The sequence below is a fragment of the Eubalaena glacialis genome, chromosome 11 (assembly GCF_028564815.1).
Source record: "Eubalaena glacialis isolate mEubGla1 chromosome 11, mEubGla1.1.hap2.+ XY, whole genome shotgun sequence".
NCBI lineage: Eukaryota > Metazoa > Chordata > Mammalia > Artiodactyla > Balaenidae > Eubalaena > Eubalaena glacialis.
In genome coordinates this window covers 59,857,605-59,872,388 of record NC_083726.1, presented here as the reverse complement: position 1 = coordinate 59,872,388, position 14,784 = coordinate 59,857,605, and the positions used below count along the sequence as shown (strand labels likewise).

At 49.7% G+C, this 14,784-nt stretch overlaps 1 protein-coding gene and 1 pseudogene across 1 annotated transcript; both read right to left on the bottom strand.

Annotated features, from left to right (window-relative positions):
- Positions 1-411: 411 nt before the first annotated feature.
- LOC133100449 (retinol dehydrogenase 16-like) lies at positions 412-4,863 on the bottom strand. The gene is made up of 4 exons (XM_061204526.1): positions 4,551-4,863; positions 2,206-2,464; positions 1,184-1,347; positions 412-629 (listed from the first exon to the last, which is right to left on the bottom strand). Exons 1-4 carry the CDS (start codon positions 4,861-4,863, stop codon positions 412-414), a joined length of 954 nt encoding a protein of 317 aa, XP_061060509.1.
- Positions 4,864-7,346: 2,483 nt separating this feature from the next.
- LOC133101669 (retinol dehydrogenase 16-like) lies at positions 7,347-14,507 on the bottom strand (annotated as a pseudogene).
- Between the last annotated feature and the right edge of the window lie 277 nt (positions 14,508-14,784).

The window sequence follows — 14,784 nt, the reverse complement described above, 5'->3', positions numbered from 1 at the left end:
CCCCTGTCCATTTCTATCCTGGGGGAGAGGGAGACTGGACACGGGAAAGATACATCTGAACAGGTGGACAGAGACAGAGCAGGGGGGACTGGAAACTCCCAGCTGCTCACACCCTCCCTAAAGTGTGGGTTTTTCACAGCTGCATGTGGGTCATAAGGCACCGAGAGGCCACTCAAGGAACAGGACACAGACGTGAGATAATGAGCCCTGTTCCTCAGCCATAAGACTTGTTCCTTCCTTCCTAATATCCCCAGAGAACTAAGTAATGTCCCAAGAGAAGCCTGGGGACTGAGGTGGGATGGGTGTCTCTGGTGACATGAGAACCCCTTTCTCCACTCTATTTCCCTCCCTCTGATGCATCCCCTCCCCACACAGTCCCCAACTCCCCCCACCATGCACCCCAGTCTTGGGTTACAGGGCCTTAGCAGGCCGTGGGGCACCCCAGTACATCATGAGATCCACCAGGAAGGTGGGCATGTAGCTCATGGGGAGGTAGAAGAGCTTGGCGTCCCAGCCAGGGGAGTATCGGGTGCGGGGGTGGCAGGCGGTCAGGGCATGCTCCATGCAGTCGGTCACCAAGGACAGATTCCCGGACCATGATGGCTTCAATAAATTAGACGTCTTCATGACTGTCCAGAAGGAGACACCATCCAAAATATTCTCATTTCCCAATGCTCCCACTTTCAGATCAACCTGACAGTTTCTAAAAATTCCTTTCTCTTCCAAAATCATACTCCAAATCAAATCCATGGATTTCATTGGAGTGTGTCCTAACACTTACCCCAGGATCTCTATCCACACTAAGCCCCCTCTGGATCTATTCCTGGGAATATGTCCACTACATAAACTGGAGGTCTTTGCAAACACTAGAAATTGAGGCACCTGAAAAAAGCTGGTTCTAACACCAGCTTACCATGATTCCACGGGTGTCTTCCCTCTCTGGTTTCAGTTTCCTTCCCAAATTAAAAGAGTTTCAGAAGAGAAACTGGTCCCCAGGTCTATCAAGTCTGAATCCTTTCCTTGGGTCACCAATTGACCACACGGGACCCTGGGGATGGAGGTCATGTCCCCGCTATGTGGGTGACTCAGAGCCTGGAGGATGGACCTGAGACTGGAGGAGGTGCTAATGATGGACCCAGGCTACCAGACAAGGGTTTGCTTCTCTCCCCAAGGTCTCACTCACAGTTAGCCACGAACTTCTCTCCATAGAGTTCCTTGATCTCTGGGCTGGCCTGATCCCATGATGCCTGGAGGCTTCCATTAAACACCTCAGGGCTGGTCATATTGGTCATGAAGTAACCGGGCTCAATCATCACCACCTTCACTCCGAAGTAGGAGAGCTCCCTCCTGCAAGGGAGACAGGCAGAGGGGCAAGGACTTCAGAGGTCCTCTTGCAAAACAAAACACGAAAGAACAGTAAGACACCAACATAGGATTGGGGTGGGATACGCTGCAATTTCTCAGAGGTTGTGGGGTACAGAAGCCAGGGGGAGAAAACTCGGGATGATGGTATTGCTTCTGTATAGAGTGTGAATATTTTTCCAATTATTTTACATACCTGTGCCTATCAGCTCTAAATCCTACCAGTTGTGCTACAAGGCATCACTTAAATGTTATCTCCTCCTATTCCTCTCACCTCCAATCAATCACCACACTTTGCACGTTTTATCTTTCCCATACTCCCCAGTCCCCTCTCTTCCCTCTCCTGCCCTGCTAACCCCATGGCCACCTGTCCTCTAGGGAGCATCTCTCTGCCCGCAGTATCAGATCCCCCACATCAAAGCCACCCTCTCCCTGCAGCCCGTGGAGTCTCCACACTGATTTGATTAAGTAGCTCCCTGGATTAATGGCTTCATGGGGTACACTCCCCACAGGGCTCCCAGAACCTAAATACCGCAGCAGTTCAGCACATGGAAGGGCTGCACAGCCAAATAATATCAGTTCCAATTCTGCCTCCGACACTTGGTGACTGTGGACCCTCACGCAAGGCAGGAATACGTTGAATCAAACTCCTTAGGCCTTGCACCCACCTGGACACCCAAAAGATAAAAGGGTGCTTCCCAGTGAAAGACCTATACAGAGCAAGAGAGAGGGATCTAGAAGGAAGGGCCATTAGGTCTCCAAAGAAAGAAAACCCCTGTAGAAGGCCCCCCAGAAGCATAGAAGCAGGAGGACAGAGGAAGGGCCTCCATTCCAGGCCATTACCTGAGGGAGTCTGAGAAAGCCTCCACGCCGTACTTGGACATGCAGTAACCTCCACCAAAGAGGGACACGCGGCCCATGACACTGGAGACGTTGACCACACGGCCCCTCGCCTTCCGCACTAGGGGCAGCAGACTCAGGGTCACCTCAATCATCCCCAACAGGTTCACGTCGAGCATCTTTACGAAGTCTTGTTTGGTCAGCCACTCATTGGGTGCCATGGGCGTACAAATGCCGGCATTATTCACCAGGCCCCAGAGTCCTGGGAACAGTGAGGGTGAGAGGGCAACACCATGCTGGGCCCATGAGTGAGGACCCAGCGGTGGTTCCAAGTCACCTTCCACCCAGTGAAGATTTTAGGAGAGAGGCTGCAGGGGGAACGGCTGGAACAGAGACCAACATGCTGCCTGCGGGTTTGGGGAGACCAGACCCTGTAAGCGGTTGGAGGACAGAAGGTGCGCCGCCCTCCTGACTCAGTCTTCATGCTCAGCCCACTGCCTGGTGACAAGGGGCAAGCACCCCAAATTGGATGAAGGCAGGGACTGAGGTTGAAGAAATCTAGTGGGTCCATAGTCTGGAACTCGGAGGCTGAAGTTTTGGGTTTTCACAGTCCATGTTGTCCTTGCAGACATTATCAATATTCACCTACATTTTCAGATTTTCTGACAGCTGCAGGACTGAGTGCTCAACAACTAGTATGAGGGAAGGAGAGGGAAACAGAGAGAGACAATGAGGAAGGGAGGGGAAGAGAGGAATAAAAGAGACAGTAGATAAAAGGCAAAAAAAGATGAGTAATATCTGGGTGGAGATTGGCTGGGTAAAACAGACCTGAAATCCCAGGTTTGGGAGAACATGTTGACAGGCCTGGTATTGACCTCTAGGGCCTGGCCTTAAAACACCCGCATCAATACTCAGCAATGTTCCTGCAGGAATCTGGGGAATTCCATGGGGGGTAGCCTTTCAGGAGAAGGCAAGGTTGCCTCTGTTTACCCATCACCCCCAGAGCACAGAGTTCACCCCCTACCCCAGAAAATTCCATCTTCTCCTCCCACCCACACAGGAGTCCACTCTAGCCCCATCTCCTCGGTGCAGATTCACCCAACTTAATGCAGACCTCTCTGCAAGTATCAAAGACAATCCCAAGGTTTTAAAGACTTGGTAACCATAGGCCTCAGGGTGGCAGGAGCAGGCTACTGAGGGATGGGGTAGGGCTGCCAGAAGTATCCACACAGAGGGTTGAGTTCCTCCCCTACTCAGTAACACGTGTGCCTTGTAGGAAGAATATTCTCCAACCATTGTCATCAAAGGCACAATCAACATACATGGTTATAGTGTAGGGAACTGGGTAGAAAGAAGATTGCCAAGATATCATTTATGTTGAATATGATGAATAAAACGTAGGAAATAATTACGTATCATACCATGAGGTACTTTTTAGTAAGTAATGTTATTCTAAAGGGTAGTATATTCTCAATCATAATTTATTAATTTTTGGAAGAAATTTTTATTATGTTGTAAATCTGTACATCTTTCTTTAGTGGAAAGAAAATGATACTAATATGTGCAAAATATAATACTATGTCAAAATATTATCAGTACTTATCTCTGGGTGGTGAGATTTTGAGAGTGTTTGGTTTTAATCCCTGCACTTTTCTGAGTTTCCACAATGATCATGTTTTAAATTATACTTAGATGAAAGAAATTCAAGTTCTCTCCTTCCCCTGCAAAACAAAGGCACAACTGTAGTAATTAAAAAAAAAAAAAAAACAAAGGAGAAGAAAAGAAGAAAAACAGAAAAAGAGAGCGAGAGAGAGAAAGTAACCCTTAAGTAGTTTTCTGACCTTCCTTAGACAAGTCCTGGCAGCTCAGTGTTGTCATCTGAAAATGGGTGACATTTAAACCCAAGTAGGACGACTACGGGTCACCAGCAAGAACATGATCAAGTGCTGAGAACACAGCCCAGCTCCAGCTGCCCCCCAGCACCCCATGCAGCCTTCCAGCCAGAGTGCCCATCTCCACCCCTCCTCCAAAAAGTGTACCCCGATCACCCTGGTCACTCAGCATCAAGAAACCCAGACCTCCTGCTGAGGGAGGAGGGGACACCAGACAGGAAGTCTGCAAGGACACATTCTCATCAGGGAAAACTCTCCCCCAAACTGCAGAGCCTCAAGGTTGGGAGGTGGAGGTGGGATGGAAGAGGCTTGGCTGGTAAGCTGGGTGAGGTAAAGAATGCAGGGAGGACTTCAAGTCCTGGAAAACACCTTGGGAATCTCCCCAGGTAGCTGTCAATGGGTCTCCCCTTCACAGAGAGAGAAGAAATAAACAGAAAAAAGAAATCTGGGTGGTACCTCTGTCCCCGACACGCTCCTTCACCCACTCAGTGGCCACAGCGATGCTCTCAGTCTTGGTGACGTCCAGGATCACTGTCTCCAGCCTGTCTGACGTCTGGTTCCTCAGCTGCTCGGCCCCCTGCTCCGTCATACACGTAGCCAGCACCCTCAAGCCTCGCAGGTGCAGCTGCCTGGCCAGCAGGTTCCCGAAGCCTGAGTCACAGCCCGTGATGAAGACGAACTTGTCCTGGAGGTGGCTCACTACCTGCCTCTCCCGGTACCAGCGCAGGAGGTAGTACAGGCCCACGAGGACCACCAGGTACAGCCACATGGCTTTGCAGGGGACAGACACAGACAGGCTGGGGTGAAACTCGAGTCAGGCTAGTGTTCAAACTGGAGGACTAAAGAACACACACGATGTTGGTTGGCCAACCAGCCTCCAGGCTCTCTGGCATGGAGTCCTCAAGATTTTCCTGTTCACCCTCTTTGGTGAGTATTATTGATTCTAACCCCAAACGCATGCTATTTGGTACGCTCACAGCATTTCTAATACATGCCATTGCATTTCCAACACATGTCATTGCATTTCCAACACAACTTCTTAAGAATGACAATACTTTTCCCAACCACCTCTTCCCGGTCCTCCCACTCCTCCCTGTTTCCCTCTACCCACCTCTCCCCTCTCCACCCCACCCCCAAACATTGTAACCCTTATATCCCAGGTTTCATGGTTCACAACTATCTTCTTCCCTTTTTCCTGCTCAGCCTGGGACCAGGGTCTCCCTTACCTACTGGAGATTCTTACAAGGGGAATACACGTGGAATCAAGACACAAGTGGCTTCAAAACCCAGCTCTGCTGCCAACCAGCTGTGTGACCTTGGGCAGCTGGCTTAGCCTCTGAGCCTGGTCGCCTCCTCTGGCTCAGCTCACAGAATTCACTCCTGAAAGACTAAGTCCCTCTCAGCCTCTCTAGGATTAGAAGGGGAAGGCAAACGAGAATAAGGTCTCTCCTGATGAAGTGGTTCTCTGGGCCAGAAAGGTGTTCAGGAGAACAGCGGGGGTGTCTGATCTCAGAGGCAAAGAGAGGGGACAAGAAGGGAATGGGGGCGACACACGCAATGGTGAGACGTCTCCCAGGTGCTGGGCCAATTGTTGGAAGGACTCACACAAAGCTGGTCTAACAGTTGTTCCCCTTTCACTCTGTGAAGATGCCCTGCCCACAGCCCTGGGTGCCCGGCTACATTGCCCTCTGCCCCTCCTGTGCTGAGTGAGGCCCTGCCCTGCCTGGCACCACACCCAGAATCCAGACCATTCAGACACTGAGAAAAGACTGGCAGAAAAGACTGATTTGAACGGGGATCATGGGATGGGGTGTGCAAACCTCCTCCGATCAGGGAGGGCTGTAAAGCTCAATAATTGGAAAGAATCAAGTCAGTTGTATCAGGGTGATGATGGAGAAGAGGAGGGAGCTGCCCCCTCAGGAAATTAAAGAAATGACCAGAGGCTGGACCTCAGAACAGCTGTGCGTGTCGGGGCTTTCACAGTGATGTGGAGGATGCTATTCAGTAACGGGGGTGGACCCCTCAGGGGCACAGAGCTGGTGAGTGGGGCAGGGACAGAAGGAGCCTGGTTCACTGCGCTGGGCATCTCCTCACTGTCCACACTTACCACAGCTCCGACTGGTAAGTAAGGAAATACGAGAGGCACTGGGAGGGAAGGAGCGGCTTCCCCAAGCAAACAGAGGCTCAGATGCCCCTGGAACCCACCCCAGCAGCCAACAAAGACAGACAGGGGCACAGATTCAGCCTTTAGTGGCAACTGTCAAGTGCAGGGAGCTGACTGTAGTCCTGAAAGTGTTTGTCCCTCAGGTGGGAGTTGGCAGCAGTAATAGAAAGGCTGGTCCTGCAGAAACCAGCCTGTGCCTGCTTCCTGGGTGACCACCAGGACCCTCCTACAGGGGCTTCCCAAAGGGTGAGGACAAAGAAGGCAAGGATGAAGGATGGTGCCCTCGAAACTGTCAGGAAGCTGGGGTGCAATGTAAATCCTAGGCAAACACAAACCCTGCTATGGGAGAAGGTCGTGGTTTCTTTACTTGGAAGAAACAGGAGGGTTTTTTCCTCAGTGACCACGAATTCCTTCAACCATAAACTCCCAAGGGGCCATGCAGCAGACATGTTCCAGCCCTCATGCCATCTGCTTCCCTTTTGTGAATCCTGAAAGTAATATGATGGCTTGTGGGGGTCTCAGGAGCTTCAGACTACATTCCAGGTGGGAACAACCACAGGAAGGTCAGGAGAGAGCAGTAAGAGAAAGGAGCCTGGGGTGACACTCACTCACCTGGGAGCTGCGGGGGTCAGAAGAAGAAATCCTTCAGAGGCGACCCTGTCAGGGAGACTCACTGACAAAAATCTCTGCACCTTATGTCCTGGGAAGGGCAGTTGGGCCAGATTCCAGGACAACACCTGTGACCCTCATGTGAGCTGGAGCTGACGCACACACCCCCGGGCGTAGCCCAACAGCATCTCAATGGGGACCACTGTCAAGCGTAAGGCCATCTCCCACCCACTCCCTCTTCTCCACACAGGACAAGTCCTCTGAACAGGGGGAGGTGTAGGTAACAACTGGGGGAGCTGGAAGGGGTAGAGAGTAAGGGCTAACTGTGCAAGCTTGTTTCCATCTCTACACGTACGCAGTTCCACTGTCTGGAGTGGAGACCCAAAAATGTAGAAACAGACCAGGGCCTTCAGGTGTTGAAGATCTGGTGCTCACAGGGGATGAGGGTTGCAGGTGGGGAGTCACTGACCCTATGCAACTCACAAAGGGCCAGGACAGCCGAGGGAAAGAGTGACAGCAGCTTCCTTGTGGCACTCCCCTGGATCCTCATGGCATGGGTTCCAGCCCCTGCACAGGTCCATCAGACAAGACCTGGCTCCCTCTCCAAGGAAGGCAGCCTGGAAGGAGGAGAAATGGGGCTGTGCTGAGGGTCTAGGCTGAGGACGTGGGCTGGTGTGCATTGCACTACTTTTTCAGTGCTTTTGTTGTTCCATCTTGTCTAAATTGGGGTCCTTGAGTCACAGTTCACACTGCGGGCCATGGAACGCATCTCAGTGCAGCCCTTGCCTCCCCAGCCCCGTGTAGGACCAGCAAGGAGGGCCAGGGGTTTTAATCTCACAACTTCTCTGACATTCTGGAGAGGATTACTGGAGGTGGGTCCAAACCTCCTGAACACACAGCCCCAAGGCATAAAGTGAATCAATGATGCTTTATTTGATTTCAGTTGGTTTGGAATCTGGCTCTGTGTGTTTCTCTGTGTGTGTGTATAAATAAAAATATGAAAATCTGGGGTCTTCAGATCAAGTATGAAGCTCTAGCTTTGCATTTAAGAGGTGGACATGATCGACCTTGAGGGGCTGACATGACAGCCTTGAAGGACTCAGAGATCCTTGAGGAACCTCCTAGCCGTCTTTGTCTCTTCAGCAGTCCCCTGTCTGACACCAAGCGCTCACTACAGGCTTGAGTTTCAGTGGCCCTGCAACTTTTGAACTCACTCTCTGCTCAAAAATGGTGATACTGTTCTATAACATAAGGTTCCCCTAGAGACTCCATACCCTCGACTTTGAACAAAAGGAGAAAAACGTTCAGGTTTTTTAGTTGACACTTGGAGAGGTCCCTCCCACTCCAATTTGTACTCAGCCCAGAAATCTGTATGACTTTGAACAGATGCCTTCTCCACTGAGTCCACACTCAGACCATCATGAGAAGAGTGGACACATAAAGAGTCGGGGTCTCAGGAAGCACTGGGACATCAACGGAATTCCTGCCCTGAACACAGTAGGTGTTCAGTAAAGATAAGCAGAAAACATAAGACTGGGGTCCAGAAGTGACTCTCACTCTTCTCCACCGGAGGGTCGGGGGAGGGGATCTGGACCAGGGGACCCGAGGGTTGGCAGAGGATGGACGGTGGTGACTCCAAAGGAGGGGACAGAGGGAGGACCACAGAGAGAGGTTTCTGGTGAGAGAGAGACTAGATGTCCCCAGGGAAGGGTCTGGGCCCCACCTGTCCCTTAGACACCTCTCCTTGTTTGTCCATCCTGTGTCTAATCCTGGGAACCCAGGTCACTTGATAAGCCCCAGAAAGACACATTAGCCCCTCACTTCTGTGGATGAAGGATGACCTCACTTCCCTCTTCAAATCCCTCCTCAGGTCACCCCACTCACCCCTTCTCCTCTGTGAGGTCACCTGACTCTTCCTCTCGTAGGCACACACCCACTGCTGCCCAAGGCATCGGTCCCAATCACTGGGCCTGCGTAAACTTTTCAACTTTTATTTTCAGGAAAATATAATCAATGGAAATGCATGGTTTCAAGACAAAACAAAAATTGGTTTCTGTGTCCTCTGTCAGGACCCCTACTGAGGACAGCCCTTTTCCAGCCAAGGTCTGCTGAGTTGGCACCTAGGCTGATGTGTCAGGCTGGTGGTCACCCTCCACACACACCCCTGTCTACAGGTATCTTCGCGGGGGAGGGACCTTTACCTCTCCCAGACCACTTTTATCCCCTGGGAGGGGGAGACTGGCCAGGGCCAAGGCACACCCAGAAGAGGTGGACAGGGGCAGAGGGTGGGGGGCCGAGACCCTGCCAGCTGCTCACACCCTCCTCAAAATGTGGATTTTTCACAGCTGCATGTGGATCATGAGGCACTGAGAGGCCACTCAAGGAACAGGACACAGACGTGAGCTATCGACCCCTGTTCCTCAGCCACAAAACTTGTTCCTTTCTTCCTAATATCCCCAGAATCCTAAGTAATGTCCCAAGAGAAACCTAAGGAGGAGGTGGGGACTGAGGTGGGATGGGTGTCCCCGGTGACATGAGAACCCTTCTCTCTAATTTATTTCCCTCCCTCTGATGCATCCCCTCCCCACACAGTCCCCAACTCCCCCCTACCATGCACCCCAGTCTTTGGTTTTAAAAAACAAGGAATGTCACTCATCATCCGGTTCTACAAGGATTAAGTCATTAGTCACTACATTGCTGACCTACAATATACCTTGAAAGGAATTCAGAACAAAGATCAGGATGAGGAACTCTGCTCTGGGAAAATAGCAAACAGGCCCTTAGATAGAAATATTTCTGGAGAAATTCTTTATTACCATGGAATCTTGCATCTTTCCATACTTAAGAAAGCACGAAAATCATTAACTGAGATATCTGTTCCTTGTGACTAGGAGTAACCTTCTACCTAGATGTATGCTTGATTGCACATACTCCTCAACCAAAATCACATAGTTGCTGGTTTCTCCTTCTGCCTCTTCGGGGCAGGTCCTCAGAGGTATCTGAGAGACTCTACCCAGGGCCATAGTACTCAGGAAGACACTAAATCAACTCAACTCACAGCTCTTACATTGTGGGGTTTTTTTTCCAAGTTGATGGTTTCAGGGCCTTAGCAGGCCTTGGGGATCTCCAGTAGATCATGGAATCAACCAGGAAGGTGGGCAAGTAGCTCATGGGGAGATAGATGACCATGCCATCACAGCCAGGTGAGTATTGGATCTGGGGGTGGCAGGCGTCAGGGCATGATCCATGCAGTCCCTCATGAGGAGATATTCTCAGATCATCTTGGCTTCAGTATTTCAATTGACTTCATGACTATCCAGAAGGAGATGCCATACAAATATATCCTCACTTCCCAACCCTCCCACTTTTAGATCAACTTCAGGAAAAAGTTTCTAAAAAATTCTTGGTCCCGCCAAATCATGTTACAAATCATTCAAGCAGTGTGTCCCACCTCTTACCCCTGGGTCACACTCCACACTAAATCCCCTCTTGCTCTATTCCTGAGAATATGTGCTCTGCATAAACTGAAGGTCTCTACAAACACTAGAAACATACGCACCTGAAAACCAACTTGCCATGAGTACGGCTATCTTCCATTTTTGGCTTCAGTTTTCTCTACAGATAACAAGGGGTTCCGATGAGACACTGGTCCCCAGGTCTACCAAGCCTGGATACTTTCCTTATGTTACAAGTTGACCACACGAGACTGTGGGGATGGAGCTCATGTCCCCATTGTGTGGGTGAGTCAGAGCCCAGAGGATGGACCTGAGACTGGAGGAGGTGCTAATCATGGACCCAGGCTTCCAGACAAGAGTTTGCTTCACTCCCCAAGGTCTACAACTCACTCAACTAAGGTCAGGAATGTCTCCCCATAGAGTACCTTGACCTCTGGGATGGCCCGATCCTATGCAGCCTGGAAACTTCGAGAAAGCACCTCAGTACTGGACATAGCCGTCTTGACCAGGCTTGATCATAGTTATTTTCACCCCAAAGTAGAGAGCTCTCTCCTGCAAGGGAGACAGTGAGAGGGGCAAGGACTTCAGAGGTCTTGCAAAACAAAACACAGAAATGCACCAAAAAACAAAGTCACCAAATTAAACTGTGTTGGGTAACTGGAAACCTCTGGAAAGTTGTAAAGTATAGAAGCCAGGAGGAGAAATGTTATGATGATGGTATTACTTCTGTGTAAAATTTGAATATATTTCCAAATATTTTACAAACTTATAATTCTTAGCACTAAATCCTACCAATTATGAGGCAAGGCACCACTTAAATGCTATCTCCTCTTCTTCCCCTCACCTCTAATTAAACACCAAACTAGGCACAGTTTACCTTTCCCATACTCCTCAGTCCCTTCTCTCCCCTCTCCCACCCTGGTAACCCCCTGGCCATCGTTCCTCTAAGGAACATCATCTTGCCTGTGGACACAGCTCCACACGATTAAAAGCACCCTCTCCCTGCAGCCCGTGGAGTCTCTCCCACAGATATGATTAAGTAGCTCCCTGGATAAATGGCTTCATGGGGTACACCCCCCACAGGGCTCCCAGAACCTAAATACCACAGCAGTTGAACACATGGAAGGGCTGCACAGCCAAATAATATCAGTTCCAATTCTGCCTCCGACACTTGGTGACTGTGGACCCTCACGCAAGGCAGGAATATGTTGAATCAAACTCCTTAGGCCTCGCACCCACCTGGACACCCAAAAGACAAAAAGGTGCTTCCCAGTGAAAGACCTACACAGAGCAGGAGAGAGGGACCTGGAAGGAAGGGACTCTAATTCTCTGGTGACAGGAAACCCCTGTAAAAGGCTTCCCCAGAGCACAGAAGCAGGAGGACAGAGGAAGTGCATCTATCCCAGGCCAATAACTGAGGGGGTCTGAGAAGGCCTCAGCACTGTACTTGGACATGGAGAAGCTCCCACCAAAGAGAGACACCCTGCCCAACACTGGAGATATTGACTACACGGCCCCTCGCCTTCCGCACTAGGGGCAGCAGACTCAGGGTCACCTCGATCACCCCCAACAGGTTTACGTCCAGTATCTTCATGAAGTTCTGTTTGGTCAGCCACTCATTGGGTGCGGTGGGCATGGAGATGTCGGCTTTATTCACCAGGCCCCAGAGTCCTGGGAACTGTGAGGGCGAGAGGGCAACAATGTGCTGGGCCCATGAGTGAGGACCCAGCTGTGGTTCCAAGTCACCTTCCACCCAGTGAGGACTTTAGGAGAGAGGCTGCAGGGGGAACGGCTGGAACAGAGACCAACATGCTACCTGCGGGTTTGGGGAGACCAGACCCTGTAAGCGGTTGGAGGACAGAAGGTGCGCCGCCCTCCTGACTCAGTCTTCACGCCCAGCCCACTGCCTGGTGACAAGGGGCAAGCACCCCAGATTGGATGAAGGCAGGGACAGAGGCTGAGGAAATCTAGTGGGTCCATAATGTGGAACTCGGAGGGTGAAGTTTTGGGTTTTCACAGACCACGTTGTCCTTCCAGACATTATCAATATTCACCTATATTTTCAGATTTTCTGACAGCTAGGACTGAGTGACCAACAGCTAGTATGAGGGAAAGAGAGACACACAGATAGACCATGAGGAAGGGAGGGGAAGAGAGGATTAAAAGAGACAATGGATAAAAGACAAAAACAAAAAGATGAGTAATATCTGGGTGGACATTGGCTGGGTAAAACAGACCTGAAATCCCAGGTTTGGGAGAACATGTTGACAGGCCTGGTATTGACCTCTAGGGCCTGGCCTTGAAATACCCGCATCAATACTGAGCAGTGTTCCTGCAGGAATCTGGGGAATTCCATGGGGTAGGCTTTCAGGGGGAGGCAGGGCTGCCTCTATTAACCACCCTCCCCCAAATCGGAATTTACACTTTGTCCCAGAAAAATCCACCCTCTCCTCCCACCTAAGGAGGCTACTCTGGCCCTAAGCCCCTCTATTCACAGGTCACCCAGCTTCCTGGAAACCTCTCTGCAAGTCTCAGAGACATGTACCAAGAATTTAAAGACTTAACCAACTAACAGAACTCAGAGCAGAAAAGCAGGGTCAGGGGAGTTGGGTACAGGGTGTTGGAATTATTAATACACAGAGTTAGTCCCTCCCCTGCTCTGTACCAAGTCTGCCCTTGTAAGAATGTATATTCTCCCACCATATTTGACACCAAAGACCCAATCAACATACAGGGTTATATTATTGTACAACATGAGAAATGTAGCCAATATTTTGTAATAACTGTAAATGGAATGTAACCTTTAAAAATTGTAAAAAAAAATTTTTTAAGGCAAAAACAAACAAACCAAAGAACCAAACAAACAAACAAAAAATATGCATGGCTACAGACTAGAAAATTTGGTAAATAAATTTTACCAAGACGTCATTTATGTTCAACACAATGAATAAAATCTAGGAAACCATTACATATTATATCATGATGTACTGCTTTAGTAAGTAATGTTATTCTAAAGGATACAATATTCCATTTTAAAAATTATGTTTTTGAAATTTTTCTATTATATTGTAAAATTTATTAACTTCTTTTAATGAGAAGAATTAAGATACCACTATATGCAAAATATAATACCATGTATGTCAAAATATTATCAGTACTTATCTCTGGGTGGTGAGACTTTGGGTGAGTTTCGTTTTCATCCCTGTACTTTTCCGTTTCCACAATGATCATGTTTTACATTTATACTAAGATAAAAGAAATTAATGTTCTTTCCCTCACCAATAAAAAAAGACAGAACTGTAGTAAACAAAAAACAAAAAAACAAAAACAAAAAGAAAAAGAGAAAGTGACCCCATAGTAGTTTTCTGACCTTCCTTAGACAAGTCCTGACAGCTCAGTGTCGACATCTGAAAAATGCGTGACATTTAAACACAAGTCGGATGACTAGGGGTCACCAGCAAGAACATGATCAAGTGCTGAGAACTCAGCTCAGCTCCAGCGCTGCCCCTCAGCCCCCGATGCAGCCTTCCAGCCAGAGTGCCCATCTCCACCTGTCCTCCAGAATCTGCACCCTGATCCCCCTGGTCACTCAGCATCAAGAAACCCAGACCTCCTACTGACAGTGGAGGAGACACCAGACAGGAAGTCTGCAAGGACACATTCTCATCAGGGAAAACTCTCCCCCAGGCTGCAGAGCCTCAAGGTTGGGAGGTGGGTGTGGGATGGAAGAGGCTTGGCTGGTAAGCTGGGTGAGGAGAAGAACACAGGGAGGACTTCAAGTCCTGGAAAACACCTTGGGAATCTTCCCAGGTAGCTGTCAATGGGTCTCCACTTCACAGAGAGGAATTAGACTTGAGAAATGTGGGTGGTACCTCTGTCCCCCACACGCTCCTTCACCCACTTGGTGGCCACAGCAATGCTCTCAGTCTTGGTGACGTCCAGGATCACTGTCTCCAGCCTGTCTGATGTCTGGCCCTTCAGCTGCTGGGCCCCCTGCACCATCAGACATGCAGCCAGGACCCTCAAGCCTCACAGGTCCATCTGCCTGGCCAGCAGTTTCCCGAAGCCCGAGTCACAGCCCGTGATGAAGACGAACTTGTCCTGGAGGTGGCTTACCACCTGCCTCTCCCAGTACCAGTGCAGGAGGTAGTACAGGCCCACGAGGACCACCAGGTACAGCCACATGGCTTTGCAGGGGACAGACACAGACAGGCTGGGGTGAAACTCGAGTCAGGCTAGTGTTCAAACTGGAGGACTAAAGAACACACACGATGTTGGTTGGCCAACCAGCCTCCAGGCTCTCTGGCATGGAGTCCTCAAGATTTTCCTGTTCACCCTCTTTGGTGAGTATTATTGATTCTAACCCCAAACGCATGCTATTTGGTACGCTCACAGCATTTCTAATACATGCCATTGCATTTCCAACACATGTCATTGCATTTCCAACACAACTTCTTAAGAA